The sequence below is a fragment of the Indicator indicator genome, chromosome 22 (assembly GCF_027791375.1).
Source record: "Indicator indicator isolate 239-I01 chromosome 22, UM_Iind_1.1, whole genome shotgun sequence".
Classification (NCBI taxonomy): domain Eukaryota; kingdom Metazoa; phylum Chordata; class Aves; order Piciformes; family Indicatoridae; genus Indicator; species Indicator indicator.
The window spans coordinates 16,376,360-16,392,318 of record NC_072031.1 but is presented as its reverse complement, the minus strand read 5'-3'; the positions used below and the strand labels follow the sequence as shown (position 1 = coordinate 16,392,318).

At 58.4% G+C, this 15,959-nt stretch overlaps 1 protein-coding gene across 1 annotated transcript; it reads right to left on the bottom strand.

The window, feature by feature from the left end:
- Positions 1-2,094: 2,094 nt before the first annotated feature.
- On the bottom strand, positions 2,095-8,171 carry LOC128974316 (mesothelin-like protein). The gene is made up of 12 exons (XM_054390885.1): positions 8,104-8,171; positions 7,344-7,470; positions 7,069-7,259; positions 6,402-6,492; positions 6,172-6,316; positions 5,482-5,666; positions 5,156-5,311; positions 4,850-4,983; positions 4,462-4,595; positions 4,188-4,288; positions 3,006-4,011; positions 2,095-2,177 (listed from the first exon to the last, which is right to left on the bottom strand). Exons 1-12 carry the CDS (start codon positions 8,169-8,171, stop codon positions 2,095-2,097), a joined length of 2,421 nt encoding a protein of 806 aa, XP_054246860.1.
- Between the last annotated feature and the right edge of the window lie 7,788 nt (positions 8,172-15,959).

The following is a 15,959-nucleotide window of genomic DNA, read 5'->3' as shown; positions in this document are numbered from 1 at the left end:
AGATCTTCCCTCCCAAGGAAGCCAGCTGACAGGGAGCAGCCTGTGACCTACAGGAGCCCTGCTGGGGACAGTGCCCCTCAAGGGTGAGGGGTGGGTTGCTCAGTGCCACCAGGTACCTATTGCACAGCCCAGGGTTCACTTTTAGGTAGTTTTATCCTTCAAACCACTCAAACCCCTCTCCCCCCCCCCCCCAAATATTCTGTCTGAAAGGAAGATCTGAGGCTCCTGGGAGCAGGATCTTTGCCTTTTGTACAGCCCAAGCCCAGGTGAGACCCAACCATGATACTGCAGCAGATACTGGCAATATTTTACTTCCCAACCCTGGTGGGTTTCAGCGTGAGCAGATTTGCTCTCCTGGATCTTAACAACTGCATTTCTCCAGGAGCCTGACCTCTTGACACTGCCAGCACCTCTGAGTGGGAGGGAAGAGTTCCAGCTGATTGTAAATAATGAATGGAACCAAGTAAAAAGTGCCAGAAGCAAACTGCTGAGTTGCTGTTGTCTTTTCCTTCAGATTGCCTCATGCCTGCAGGCATCAGTCCAGATTAGCTGGACAGGAGCCTCAGGTCTGCCTGCTGCTTTCCTAGGCTGCTGGCTAACCACTAGTCAAGACCTGAGGGTCCTTCCTTTGGTGTTGACAACTGAATCCTCAGCTCTCAGCTTGTGGAGGTTGTTGGGACTAAGTGGAGATCTGCAACTTTGAAGGAGAAGCACAGTTGTAATGGAGCTGTTGAAGGGGGAGAGACTTGATAAGCACAGAATGCCAGCAGCTGGGGGGGCTGGAAGGAGCCCCTGGGGATCACCCATTCCAACCCCTGCTCCAGCAGGACACCCACAGCAGCTTGCCCTGGAGCACAATGGCCAGGGAGGGTTGGAAGCTCTTCACACCAGAAGACTCCACAACCTCTCTGGGCAGCCTGCTCCAGGCCTCCAGCACCCTCACACCAAAGAATTTTCTCCTCCTGTTGAGAAGGAACCTCCTGGGTTCCAGTTTGTGCCCCTTGTCCTGTCCCTGGGCACCACTGAGCAGAGTCTGGCCCCAGCCTCTTGCTCCCAGCCTTTATCTCTTGCTGAGCATTGCTCAGCTCCCCTCTGGGGCTGCTCTTCTGCAGGCTCTCAGCCCCAGGGCTCTCTCTCAGCCTTTGCTCCTCACAGAGCTGCTCCAGGCCCTTAGCCTTCCTTCTGGCCTTCTGTTTGACTCTCTCCAGTCCTTGAGCTGGGGAGCCCAGAACTGGGCCCAGTACTGAAGCTGTAGCCTCAGTAGGGAAGAGCAGAGGGGGAGGACAAGGAAGAAGGAACAAAAGACCTGGAAGCTGGTTAGATTTCATCTAGGAAAGACTACACCATGAAGCAGTAAACCAACCAAAGAGCACATTTGCTGTGGAAGAAAGAAGCTCATTGCTGGTTTATTCTGTAGCATCTGAACAGTGCTGAAGCCAAACTTCCTGCACTCCATCATCCCTCTCCCTAGGCTGCACTCACTTGTTTCATGACCCTGGGAAACATCTGATCCAAGTTAGATGCAGTTCAGTGGTCTCAGCTCTCAGGCTGCTTTGCTGGGTCACATTCTCCTTCTCTTGCAGTGGGCAGTGACTCCAATCCCTGAGTTGTCCTACTGCTTCCATTGATCCCAGTGGGACCAGACAGAAGTTAAATGCCACTTGGTGTGGGCAGAGCTGTGTCTGCTCTCAGCATTCCTGCCCAGGGAGGTGGTGGAGGTGTCAGCCCTGGGGGTGTTCAAAGCCCATGTGGCCACTGGGGCATGGTTCAGTGGGCATGGTGGGCTTGGGCTGGTGGTTGGGTGGTGATCTGAGAGGCATTTTCCAGCCTTGGTGATTCCTGCACTGCCAGACTGTGGTTGGTGTCACTGCTTACTGCACAGAGCAGCTGCTTCTAGGGCTGGAACACCTCTGTTGGCCTTTCACTGCCCAGCCTCTAACAGAATCAGTCAATCCCATGCTGGAGACAGACAGACAAACTCTGCTCCTCTCCCAGGTCTCTGCTTCTCACCAGGAAATTTGCCAGGAGTGTTGATTTGTGGGATGGTGCCAATCAAAGGAGGGATCTGGTGAGTGTGGGCTGGAGGTGGTACTGTCAGAGGAGCACTGGCAGCAGGGAGCTCCCCAGGGCTGTGGTCAGTATGGCCACCAGGCAGGAGGAGAGCATGGACCCTGATCCTGGGAGGAGAGAGAAGGAATGGGATTAGCCTGGCAGAGAGCAGGTGGGAGCTGTCAGGGCAGTGGAGTTGTTGGGATCCAGGGACCACAGAGGGTCACAGGGTCTGGACAAAGCTTTTGTGGTGTGGCTGCTCCCTGTGCATCAGGCTCTGACCTGCACCCCAGTTAGAGATGGCAGCTGGCTGGGAAGAGTTGGCAAGACTGAGTCTGTCCTACTGCAACCAGCAGAGAATGGGTTTGGTTGGAAGAGACCTTTGAGATCATCAAGTTTAATCCTTACCCCAGCACTGCCAGGGCACCACCAAGCCATGGCCCTCAGCACCACATCTCCACAGCTTTAAAACCCCTCCAGGGATGGGGACTCCACCACTGCCCTGGGAACCTGTTCCAGGGCTTGACAACCCTTTCAGAGAAGAAATTAATCCTGTCCAGCCTAAACCTCCCCTGGGGGAACTTGAAGCTATTTCTTCTTGTCCTGTCATTTTTAGGGAAACCAACCCCCCTGGCTGCAGCCTCCTCTCAGGGAGCTGTAGAGAGCAATGAGCTCTCTCCTCAGCCTTCTCTTCTCCACACTAAACACCCCCAGCTCCCTCAGCTGCTCCTCCCCAGCCCTGTTCTCCAGACCTTTCCCCAGCTTTGTTGCCCATTCCTGGACCCCCTCCAGCCCCTCAATGTCCTTCTTGGAGTGAGGGCCCAAAAGTGGACCCAGGCTTCAAGGTGTGACCTCCCCAGTGCCCAGTCCGAGTTGGATCAGCTGCTCCTTGCTGATGACTTCTGCCTCCCCCTCAGTTCCTCAGCTCTTCCCAGATTTGCCCATTGCCACCTTACCAGGCTGAGGTTTCAGGTTGATGTAGCCATTGGGTGTTGGTCTGGGTGGCTCTGGCACGGCTGGGGCTGGTTCTGTGGTGGTGGTGGTAGAGGAGGGGCCGGGGGGTGTTGGAGGGGCACCAGTCCTGCAATCCTCTGTTGTAGTCTTGGCCGTGGAGGGGACAGAGCTGTTCTGGGTGGAGAGGGTGGAGCTGGGAACTGGGGTGGGCTTAGCGGGGGTAGGATTCGGTTCTGAGGCTGTGGTGGCAGCAGGTGCAGCGGTGGAGTTAGGGACAAGGGTGCCAGGGACATTGTGGGTGCGTGGGGTGGTGGTGTGCTGGGTGGCAGGAGTAGGGGGGGTGGTACCCCCAGGTGCTGGGGGACTCATGGACACCAGTGGGGTGCTGGTGGGGTGGGTGGCAACAGTTGGGTTAGGAAGAGTGCTGCTGGTAGGCTCCTGTGTGAGAGCAGGGGAGGGGATAGAGCTGGGAGAAGTGGTGTTTGGGTTGGCAGTGGTGTTGAGGAGGGTGCCAGGGGGAGAGGTGACCTTATGTGAGGTGGTAGAGTGATGAGGGGGGGAGCTGGAGCAGGGGGGAGGAGGGGTTGGAGGAGGGGTGGAGGTGGTGGTTGGTAGAGGTGTGGGGGTGGAGGTGGCAGTGGGACTCCCAGAAGCGCTGGGGCCAATGGTATAAGGATGGGGGGCAGTGCTCCCAGGGGTTGTGGGGACCTGGGTGGGGGCAGTGCTTGGTACAGCTGTAGGGTGGCTGCTAAGGGCGGTGGTGGTGGCAGCAGTGGGGACAGTGTGCTTGGGGGTGACACTGGCTGTTGGGCTGGGGGGAGGAGTGGTGGCTGTGCCCGTGGGAGGGGGCTGCAGGATTCCTCCTTGCAGGCCAATTCCCAGGATGAGGTCCAGCTCCCTCTGGGATTGTTTCTTCACCCAGCTCATCACCAAGGTTTCATTTTCAGCCTCCTTCAGGGCTTGGAGGTTTTGCCCAAGCAAATTCTTCACATCCATGACACTGAGTTTCTGCCAGACCAGAGCAAGAAGATCTTTGTTCAGCCTCCCTGCCAGCACTCCCCTGAGTGCTGCTCTAGCTGCAGAGTGAGCCACAGCTCCCCAGGGAAGTAAAAGAGGCAAAGTTTGGTGACCTGATGTGCCCCCAACCCCCCTGCTGAGCCCACAGTAGGGGCCAGGGGATGTACCTCTAGCTCAGCAGGGTTTAGGGCAAGAAAGGTGTCCATGTCCATGTCTATGGCAATGCCAGCCTCAGCCAAGGCTTTCAGGTCCTCTGCTGGAGCTCCACCTTCAAGAAAGCACAGGGGGCACCTGGGCACGTGGGAAGGGTTCTGGGGCCTGCTGGGTATGGTTCTTAGATATGTCTTGAGTGTGGCCAAACCCCCCTGGCACAGGGTGAGGTCTCCTACCTCTGTGTGGTGTCCAATGGCCTCAAAGGAGGCTGAGTACTCAAACACCTACCCAGGTATGGCTGAATCAGGCAGAAATAGGTCCTGGTGGTGTTTGTGTGGCCAGCAAAGGCCTCCTGAGCTTTTCTGTAGAGCTGCTCCTTCCTGGCCTGAGAGCAAGAGCTGATGTCCAGCTGTCCAGCAGTCCTAGGGAGAGGGAGGGTCACAGGGCAGAGCTGGGACCACCACTCCAAACCATAGCTAAAGCCCTTCTCTTGGTATGGTCTGTCCCTGCTCAGTGCTGGTGGCTCAGGCAGGAGCTGGGAGCAGGATGTGTCCATCCCCCCGTGCTGCCTGCAGGGGAGCAGAGCCAAAGGGGGAGGGGCAGATCTGCCATCCCCTCCTTCCCCAGGGCCTCATGGGCACTGTAAGCTTGCAAAGATCCCTGCAGAGTGGCTCACCTGAGTGCTTCTGGAGGTATTTGCCCGACCTGCTCCTCCAGCAGCTGGCACAGGTTTTTCCCACCCATGCTCTGAAGCAGGGCCCCGCTCCACATGCCCCCTAGGGCCAGGTACCTGCTGACCAGCTCCTGGAGCTGGGAGAAACACTTCAGATGGTTGCATGCAGGCAGGGCAGGAAGATGCTCCCAGTACAAGTGTGTGTGGGCTGCACAACCCCCCTCCCACCCTTGGACAATGCCTGGGCACCAAGCTTAGGCACCAAGCAGTCCCTTTGGGCTCACCAGCACCTGTGCCCCATGGGGTTACCTGAGGAGCATCCCAGCTGCCATCTGAGGAGTTGAGGAGGGCCTGGAGAGTGTCACTGGATGTCAGCTCCCACTGGCTGATCTCCTCTGGTGTGTACAGGTGGGACAGCTCCCCGAGCACCTTCAGCTGCCCCTCCGGGATGCCCATGGGGTACAGCTGTAGGGCCAGGCCAGTGGGGCACAGAGGGGCTCAGAGATGGGCACCGAGGCAGAAACTGGCACAAAGGACCCACCTGGGCACCTTTGTGCCCACTCCCACAGGGGGTCTGACCCAGCCTAGAGCTAGCAGGCGGCTGGGGGGAGCTCCTGCCCTGTGCCACCCCTCACCTGCTGCAGCCTTTTTTTCACAACCAGGAGGAATCCGGTGGGCAGAGGCTGCTGCAGCAGCCGTGCCAGGTCTGCCTCTACCACCTGAGTGCTCAGGCAGAGCTCAAACTCCTCAGAGTTCCAGTAGTTGAGGACTAAGTCAGGGTCAGAGACGGTGTTGGACGTGATGGGCACTGCTGGGCAGCCTGTGGGCAGGGAGGGCAAAGCACCAGGTCATAGAATGGTGAGGGGCTGGAAGGGAGCTCTGGGGATCACCCAGACCAACCCCTGCCGAAGCAGGGTACCCACAGCAGCTTGCCATGGGGCCCAATGGCTAGGGGGGTTTGGAAGCTCTCCAGAGGAGACTCCACAACCTCTCTGGGCAGCCTGCTCCAGGCCTCCAGCACCCTCACACCAAAGAGTTTTCTTTGCATCTTCAAATGGAACCTCCTGGGTTCCAGTTTGTGCCTTTTGCTCCTTATCTTGTGCCTCTTGCCCCCAGCCTTTATCTCTTGCTGAGCATTGCTCAGGTCCCCTCTGGGGCTGCTCTTCTGCAGGCTCTCAGCCCCAGGGCTCTCAACAGCCTTTCTGCCCAGTCCTGCCCCCTCCCTTGGGGGCATCCAGATGCCATCCAAGGAGCCCAAGTCCATTTTTCCTCCCACAGCAGCTCTGAAGTGGTCCAGAGCAGCTGTGGTGAGGGGGAGCACTCACTGTCTGTGTTTCTCTTATGCCTGGGATGGGATGGAGCTGGTGGTGCCCCCAGGGCTCTGAGCAGCAGCAGCGACCTCTCCCGCTGGGAACGTCCCTGGCTGCTGTAGGTGGCCATGATGCTCCTGCCCAGAGCCTCCCGTGCCTCCTGCCAGGAAGGGAGCAGGGTGCTGGGTTAGCAGCCCCAGGGCTCGCCTGGCTCACGGGCAGCTCACCCCAAGGAGAGGACTCACCTTGGGCACCAAGCTCAGCGTGCTCTGGTCCAAAGCCAGCAGGAGCGGCCCCAGGCCCTGCAGCTCCTGCAGGTGCCAGCTGGAGGGATCCCTGGGGCCAGTGGGAGAGTCACAGAGGGGTGGGGGTCAGAAGGCTCCTCTGGAGAGCATCCAGTCCAGCCCCCCTGCTAAAGCAGGAATGCCCAGAGCAGGCTGCACAGGGACATGTCCAGGAGGGAGTTGGAAGTCTCCAGACCAGAGACTCCACAACCTCTCTGGGCAGCCTGCTCCAGGCCTCCAGCACCCTCACACCAAAGAAGTTTCTCCTCCTATTCAGGTGAGTCCAGGGTCCTAGCATGGAGTCAGTGCCCCTTGTCCTGTCCCTGGGCACCACTGAGCAGAGTCTGGCCCCAGCCTCTTGCCCCCAGCCTTTATCTCTTGCTGAGCATTGCTCAGCTCCCCTCTAGGGCTGCTCTTCTGCAGGCTCTCAGCCCCAGGGCTCTCAGCCTTTGCTCCTCACAGAGCTGCTCCAGGCCCCTCAGCAGCTTTGTAGCCTCTGCTGGGCTCTCTCCCTGTCCCTCTTGAACTGGGGAGCCCAGAACTGGACCCAGCACTCAAGAAGGAGCAGCTCAGTACCCTCTTGGGCACACCACCCCTCCTCCTGTAAGGGCAGATGCAGGCTCCTCACCCATACACTGTGTCCCCAGCAAGCAGCAGAGTGTTGAGGGCATCCCTCTGGGCCTCTGTCAGTGCTGAGCAGAGCTTCAGGTTCTCCAGGATGCTGGGATCCGAGGCTGTGATGGTCTCAGACTCCATGTCACAAACCAACGCCCCGAGGCTGCTGAGCTGCTCAGGGTTCAGATGGCTGCTCCTCACCCCCTGGCAGAGACAACACCACCCCTTGAACATCACCTGGGAGGGGTGCAGGGTCCCCAGCCCCCCCCAGCCCGGGTCTCCACTCACCAGGCAGGTCAGTGCCCTGCGCAGCAGCCCTGACCGCCGGGCGGAGCCCCTGGGCAGCAGGTCCAGGTGCCCGTGGGATGCCCTGGTGTAAAACTCCTTGCAGGTCTCACCACGGACCTCAGCTGAGCTGTGGGGACAGAGCCAACGTGGCAGGGAGGAAGGGGGTGCAGGCAGGAGAGCTCAGATGATGCTTTGTGAGGGCATAGGGGAAGTAGTTTTGAACTGTTCCTTCCTTCTAGGCACTGAAGCTGCTGAGTTGCATGGGGCTAGAGGTCTCCTCTTACCCTGGGCACAGGACTGGCACTGCCCAGCACCGTGCACACCATGCCAGGGCCACTGTGGATGCAGGCTCGTGGAGGAGTGAGGTGAGCAGAGGAGCAGGGAAATGCACTGCCTGGGGCTGAAGGTGCCACTGAGGGAGGGGATCTGCATAGAGTCAGAGACTCCCAGACTGGTTTGGGTGGGAAGGGATCCTGAAGCCCATCCAGTCCAACTCCCCTGCAGTCAGCATGGACATCCCCAACCAGAGCAGGCTGCTCAGAGCCCCAAACAACCTGACCTGGGACAGTACCAGGGGTGGGGCAGCTCCCACCTCTCTGGGCAACCTGGGCCAGGCTCTCCTCACCCTCAGTGTCAAACATTTCTCCCTTCTCCCCAGTCTCTCCCTCTCTTAGTTCAAGCCCTTTCCCCTTGCCCTGCCCCAGCAGGCCCTGCTCAGATCATCACAACATTCCTCTCTCCATGTGGAGCTCCCACGTACCCCAGGGTGTGCCAGGGCCATGCTGGTGAGCCCTGGCTGGCACTATTTGGCACCGAAGCCACAGCCATGGTCTGCCCTGGATACTCACTCAAAGAAGAGCAGCAGGTCAGGTGGGTAACCCTCGAAATCCTTCGTCAGGTTCTTGGCAGCAAGCAGCCTGGCCAGGCAGGACAGCTGGGCAGGGAGAAGCTTGTCTTGGCCATGCCAGGGTGGTGAGACTCCCTTCACCCCAGCACCCCCCATCTCCCTGTGCCCTGCTGGGCTCCATGGGTTTTGCAGTCCCCCCCACTGCTGCCCCTGCCCACCTGGGCACTGCTCAGCTCCACTGAGTTGTGTTGCAGCCCCTGGGCAAACGCCAGGATGTCAGCAGCGGGCAGGTTGCTGGCTGGGATGCATGGCACAGCTGGGAGAGGCACAGCTGGGAGCCTGCTGGTGGGAGGCACAGTTCCATTTCACCTCCCTCTTTAGCTCCCCAGCACCCCACAGGTGATGAACTCCCTCCTTCCCCTGGGAAATCTCCTCCACCCTGAACACAGCTGTGGAGGGTAAGTGCCAGCAGTTTCTTGTCCCTCTTAAACTGGGGAGCCCAGAACTGGACCCAGGGCTGCAGTTGTGGCCTCTTCAGGGCAGGGTAGAGAGGGAGGAGAACCTCCCTGGCCCTGCTGACCACAGGCTTCTTAGCCACAGGGGCACATTGCTGCCACCATGGCTGGGGGGTTGGTGGAGGTGCCCACCATACCCTGGGCTTTGGGTGAGGGAGGAACCAACAGAGCCTGGGCTTGAGCTGGGAGCTCAGGGGAGGCTCCCACTGTGTCAGCCCCAGGAAGAGGAGGAAATCCCTGGGGTGTTTGTGCTACAACAAAAGCTGATGCCCCAGCCAGCTCCAGACCCGGCTGTGCAAGGCTCTACATCCTCTGCAGCCTGACCCAGCTGTCACAGCAGCTCTGGCATGGATGGGGGCAGAAACAGAGCTGCTCCCACACCAGCACCACTGCCTGCCCCCACCCAGACCCCCCAGGGCTCAGGGATCCCAGCCAGGGCTGGTACTTACTGGGCACTTGGCTCAGTGGTGGATGGAACAGCTCCAACCATCAGGGCAGCCTGAGGAGGAGGAGGAGGAAGATGGGTGAGGGACATTCGGCCCCACTGAGGATAATAGCAAGGGGCTTTTAAAGCAAGGATCAAGCAGGGAATGGGATTTGACCTGGCCAGTGCTCCCAGACTGCAGCCCACAAGCAGCTGGGAGCTGGAGCAGCCCTGAAGCTGCTCTGGGTCACACATGGAGACCAAAAGCCACCCCAGCTGCTCCCAGAGAGAGCCTCCAGCAGCAGGCCTGTCCCTGCTCCCCAGGGCTGAGCAGTGCTGGGTGCCCATCAGGCTATGGATTCAGCCTTGGCTTTGGGAGCAGGGGGGGAGGCTGCTGGGTGATGGATGGGAGGGGACAGGCCAGGGCCAGGGGGAAATGGATTTGATTCCCTGCAGACAAGGACTGGGGGCACCCTGGTAGCTCTGCCGCTCCTGGCACCAGCTGTGAGGGTTTGGCAGAGCCTGGACAGATCTGAAGCTGGGGGTCACTCACCACTGCTGCTTTCACCAGATCCAGGGAGAAACCTGCAACAAAAGTGAGTTATAAAGCATCCATGGCCAGGGCTTGCTCCACAGCACTTCCGGGGCTGGAGCCTGGGAAGGGCTTTTTCCTTGTCAGTTGGATCATGTTCAGTGGCTGCTGGTGAGCACTGGGCAGGGAGCAGCCCACTCAACACCTGCAACTTCCAGGGGGTGCCTCAGTAGGGGTTAGGAGGTAAAATGGGATGAGTCCACCCCTGGCAATCTGTCTGTGCAGATTTCTGACTGAGAAAACCTCCCACTGCCCGTGGGTAGTGATGGGAGCATGAGGAAAAGCAGAGGGAATGCCAGAGGCAGGAGGGTTGGGAATGGAAAGCAACATAGGCCAGGGGTGATGCTAGGGGTGGAAGGGGGTCCTGGGGCAGGGTCACCTTTAAGGGGACAAGAAGTCACTCACAGAGACAGAGAGTGATGGCTGCTGGGGCCAGGGCTGCCTGCACCATGCTGCTTGTGCAGGGCTTCGTCCTCAGTGCAGGCTGCAACAGCCAGAAGCTGTGTCCCATGCTCTGGAATGCTGCTGGATGCCTGCTGGGGTGGGGAAGGTGCAGCCAAGCCCCTCCTGCGACGCTGGGGCTGCAGCTGTGGAGTACAGCAGCACAGTGTCCCCCACCTGTGCCCTGATCAAACCCCCAGGCAGCTGAGGGAGAAACTTAAATCCTGTCCAGCAGAAAATTGCATTCCCCACACACTCTTCAAAGATCCTCCAGGGTAAGTTGTCCTCTGGGACACCCAGCCTGTGCCCTGCAGGGAGAGGATGTCCCTCCAGCCACCACCTCCACACAGGAGCACTGGCTTCCCAAGGACCAGCAGAACCCACTGGAGGGGCACCAGGTGCAGCTCTCCCCATGCACCCAGTGCCACATCCCTCAGAGACTGCTGAGAGATCATCAGACTCTGCTCCAGAAACGTCCTCCATGGGCTGCTCAGGGCTGCCCACAGCAAGCAGCTTCTTGCCCTTCCAACTGGAGCCATTTCTCCACTGCTTCTCAACAGCAAGCAGCCCAGGTAGCTTCTTGCCCTTCCAACTGGAGCCTTTTATCCTCTCATTCTCAAGAGCAGGTAGCTCAGGAAGCTGCTTGCCCTTCCAGCTAGAGCCATTTCTGCTCCAGCTCTCAAGAGCAGGCAGCCAAGTAGCTAGAACCAGAGCCATGTCTGCTCCAAGCCTCATTCCTCACCCCAAGCCCCCCTGGTGACCTCACCAAGTTGTGCTGCTCTCCGTCCAGGGGACTTGGCTGGGGGCTGGTTTGGTGCTGCTCTGCTGGGGCAGGTGCTGAGTGGTGGCTGGAGATGGGCTTGGGCTTGGCACTTATCTGCTGTGGGGTGGGGATGGTGCTCTGCAGAGAGGGTGTGACGTGGCAGTGTCTCAACAGGGCTTTGGCAAGTTGCTTTCTCTCCTGGGTTTGCTTTGCTGTGATTTGTGTGTTGAGGGTTTTGCTCTTGTTGGTTTTTGGAGTTGTTTGGTTTGTTTGGGTGTTGTTTTTTTTTTTTTCCTTTTAAGGAGTCACTTTGAACTTTGTGGTAAATAAGTTAAATTTTTGAGCTCCTGCTGGAGACAAAGGTCCTCCCACAGCTAGTGAAAAGCCTTCAAGCTGGCCAGGGCTGTATTTTATAGGGCATTTAGAGTGCAGAAGGTGAGTTCTTGGTGGTGGGCTCAGCACACTTCTGGGAGCTGCTGCCCTTGTTCCCATCCTTTTGGCTTTGACTGTGGATAATCCAATTCCCTTCTGTCACCCCTGACCCTGCTCTGAAGCACCTTCCAGCATGGGCCAGGAAGGAGGAGACCAAAAAGCTGGGACTCAAAGCCTTTCTGAGGCTGTGTGATGCAAACCTGGAGGAGCCTGATGCTGTGTGGCAGCAAATCATGGAATCATGGAATGGTAGGGGCTGGATGGGACATTTGGAGATCAGTGGCTCCTGAGAAATTATCCTGGGCAGAGGGAAGGGTGGCAGCAGTTGGCTGGGCTGCTTGCCTGGCTGCACCCCTTCCTCAGCCAGGTTTTGGGGGGCACCACCCTTTGCCAAGGGGCTCTGGAGCTGCTGGTGCAGTGTTGATCAAGGTTTGGCATCCCTCAGGGCTCCCAACCTCTGTCCCCATCCCTGTCCCTGCAGTCAGCAGCCGCAGGGCTCGGCCAGCCCCTGTGGGTGAGGTTGGTTTCTATTTTGGAAGGGTTTGCTGCAAAAATAGCTCTGTTTGGAGCAGGAAAATTATAGAAACTTCTTTGCTATGAGGTGCAGGTGGGACACAGCCCCTGCCTCAGGCTGGCTGGCCAGAGGTGGCTGGAGCAGGGCCCCTTTGTTGATCCCCAGGTCCTCCTGGGGCTTAAAACTGGCCCTGAAACAACCTCAGGAGGAGCAGCCACAGGAGCATCCACCCCACATCCAAATGGCCTGAGAAGCATTGGCTCAAGGCCCCTTCCCTGAGGGTCCTGGGGGGTTGCTGGTGGGCTCCAGCCACTTTCCCCATGCTGGGTGGGCTGGAAACCATCTCCCCTCTTAAGCAGCTACTTCTGTGCCACTGCCAGGTTTATAACCTTAAAAACCTCACGACCTGAAGACTGCAAATAACCCTCTTGGGTCTTCACTCACTGCTCCAGCTGCTCCAGCTGCTCCAGTCCAAGGAATACCATTGATGTATGAGAGGTAGACAGAAACCACAGAATGATAGGAGTTGTTTGGGTTGGAGAAGGCCTCTAAGATCACTGAGTCCAACCTTCAACCCAACACCACCACAGCCACCAAACCCTGTCCCCAAGTGCCATGGCCAGAGTTTCTTGAACACCTCCAGGGGTGGGGACTCCACCACCTCCCTGGGCATCCTGTGCCAGTCCCTGACCGCTCTTGCAGCAAAGAAATTGTTCCTCATCTCCAACCTAACCCTCCCCTGGCACAATTTCAGGTCATTTCCTCTCCTTCTATCACCTGATAGTAGGGAGCAGAGAGTGACCTTCCCTGTGCACCCCCTGAACACCAGCAGCCCCAGGGCTGCTTCTCCACCTTGACTGTTTTGCATCAGGAACTTTTCTTCTGCCTCTGCCTTTTGGCTGAGGATAACCTCAGCTGCTGGTGTTGACCAGGATGGGCTGTGGGCAGGGACAGGCTGGATAAGGGCCAGGGCACTGGCACCTGCCCCAGCCACCTCAGGCATCCTTGGCCATCTGTGTCACAGCTACTCCATCTGGGAGACCATTCAGGAAGCTAATCCTGGTGGCTTCAGCCAGGAAAAGAGGCAAGGATGAGTGTGGTGCTCACAGAACAGGTTGGCCCGGTTGGAGCCCTGGGGCTGGACTGGTCTGGGCTCATTCCTGGAAAGCCCCAGCTCCAGCCTGGCCATGCTGCAGCAACTCACTGACCCACGGCCCCCAAAGAGCAGAGGGGACTGCAGGACACAGGCAATGGTTTACTAGGGCCATGTGCAACAAGGAGGAAGGGTCAGCAGAAGCTGGACAGAACAGCAGCAGGCACAACCCCCTCCCCCCCATCACACCCCTGTCCAAATGCAGGTGAGGCAGCAAAGGCTCCATGGCAGAGAGGAGGCAGCAGCACTGGATGCAGCAGCACAGGAGACAAGCTGGGAAGGGCAGCTGGAAAACTCTGCAGGGTGAGGAAAGCATTGCCCCATCTCCAGCTCCTGCACTGCTGAGTCCAGCTGCAGCACACCCAGGGTGGGGGGTGAGCACTGGGTGCCAGCCCTGCCCCGAGGGGTGGTCCATCAGCCTCCATCTCCTCCTCCTCCTCCATCTCCCTGTGCGTGGCCACTGCTGCATCCCCACTGCCCTCTCCCACTGAGCTCTGGCCCCATGGTCAAGGGCAGCCTTGTCCCAGACATGTCCCGTCAGGCAGCAGGAAGGGGTCAGGGGAAAGGGAGGCTGCACCTCACCTCTGGTGCTGCAACTGTCACCTGCCACAGGCCCTCCTGTGCACGTCACCCACATCCATTCTTTGGCAAACAGGTTTAGGGCATAATTTACTGCTTCAGGACCCACCTGTGCTGCCTCTCTCCTCCCCAGCCACTCCTGCGAGATGGGATGGGCAGGGATGCGGCCTGGGAGGAAGGAGACAGGTCTCCTCATCCTACAACCCCTGCTGAGCTTTCTGTCACCAGCTGCTGAGCTGATGGTCCCCACTGGGTGTCCAGGAGCCATGCACCACGTCCCTGTGCTCACCCTGCACAGGACAGCAGCACTTGCACTGAGCCACACAGCTGCAGAAGGAAGGTGAAGGTCACCTCCTCCCCAGCCACGCAAGGGGAGCTTGAATCCATCAGCAGCTGGAGACACAAGGGCCAGGGGATGGAACACCCCTCAGGGCTCTGGTGACCTGCAGGGTGAGTTCACTCCCAGGGAGAGGGCTGAGCCACTTTAATCCCCCCATGGGATGGAAATATTCCTTGTGTGCAGTCTCTGTCAGGTGCCTCTCCAGTGGGACAAGACCTGGGGGCTGACAAGGACTCTGCTGGTGTGGTGGTTCAGTGCCACATACCACAGGGATGTGTGCTCTGGATGCCACCAGCTCCAGCCACCCCTGTCCCACCCCAGCCCATGCCTCTGCCCTCTTCTCCTCATTTCCTAAATCACAGAATCATGGAATTGGTTTGGTTGGAAAAGACCTTCAAGGGCATGGAGTCCAACCTTCAACCCAACCCCACCATGGCCACTGAACCATGGCCCCAAGTGCCATGGCCACAGGTTTCTGGAACACCTCCAGGGATGGGGACTCCACCACCTCCCTGGGCAGCCTGTGCCAATCCCTGACCACTCTTGCAAGAAAGAAATTCCTCCTCCAACCTAAACCTTCCCTGCTAGAACTCGTGGCCATTTCCTCTTGTCCTGTCACTTGTTCCTTGGCAGAAGAGGCCAAGCCCCACCTGGCTCCAGCCTCCTTTCAGGGAGCTGTAGAGAGCAATGAGGTCTCCTCTCAACCTTCCTTTCTCCAGACTGGAGACCCCCAGGTCCCTCAGCTGCTGCTCCCCAGCCCTGCTCTCCAGCCCCTTCTCCAGCTTCTTTGCCCTTCTCTGGCCCTGCTCCAGCTCCCCAATGTTCTTCTTGTACTGAGGGCCCAAAACTGAACTCAGGATTCAAGGTGTGACCTCAGAAGACAAACAGGGTGGGAAGGTGACAGTGAACTGGCACGACAGAGAATCTCTGCTTGGCATCTTGCAAAGCTTGGCACCAGCATGAGCCAAGGTCCTTCCTGCTCCTTACATCAGTCCTCAGCCTGACACTGGCAGCAACCCAGACTCAACCGCTTCCTCAGCTGCTCCTCAGTCCTCCCAGACTGGCCACCCAAAGGATTTGTCCTCAGAGCCATGCCACAGGACCAAAATGTGATACTGAAACCCCAGTGTTGGGGGTAAAGCAGAGATGGGTTTGTGTCTTCTGACCTCCACCCCCAGGGCAGCACTGGGTGCTAGGAAAAGGCAACATCTGGAGAAGGAACAGCAACATCCAGTAGAAAAGCTTTGGGCTGCTGGCTGTCTGACCAGAGGTACCACCACAAGCTCATTTCTGAGACCACCTGCACTTCAGAACCACTGCAAGACTAAATTCTTCTGAGAGAAACTGGCAACAAAAAGGTTAAAATCCACTGGAATCCACCCACCCACCAAAAAACCCACCCAGGGGCTGGGGTGGGAAGGAAGTGAGTGGGCAGCGATGGGTAGGGACGCCTCCTGTGCCCATCACACTGCCCAGCTCCACAGGCACACCACCTGGAGCCATCCCTGGACTAGGGGGGCTGCTGGTGCCCCAGGCTGCCCTTCAGTCTCCTGCTCTCTCGCCTCCCACACCAGGTGTGTGCCAGTGAGCACAGCCAGCTGGGGCCAAAGGGACTGGGGGTGTGGGCACTGAAACTGCAGCTGGAATGTGCTCCCCTCCCATTCTAGCATCCCAGCACTGGGTGGGTGTGTGGATATGCCCATGGTGCTCATGGCAAAGGCAGTACTGGTTCTACCCTGGCTGTGCCCAAGCCCCAGGCTGGGGATGTGAAGCTCTAGGGTCACTCCAAGCTAGTAGGTGACACACTGCTGCTAAGGCTTGGCATGAGGAAATGGCCAGAGGGATGATGTGCACGGTACAAAACCAACCCAGCCTGCCACAATCTGCCTGATCTCAGCCCCAGAGGTGAGGGAAGCTGTGGCACAGAGCAAGTGCAAGTGTGGAGTCAGCACTGGGCTCCATAGGGACCCAGGGGGATGGAGCACTGGGCTGGACCTGCAGGGATGTGGTTTGTGC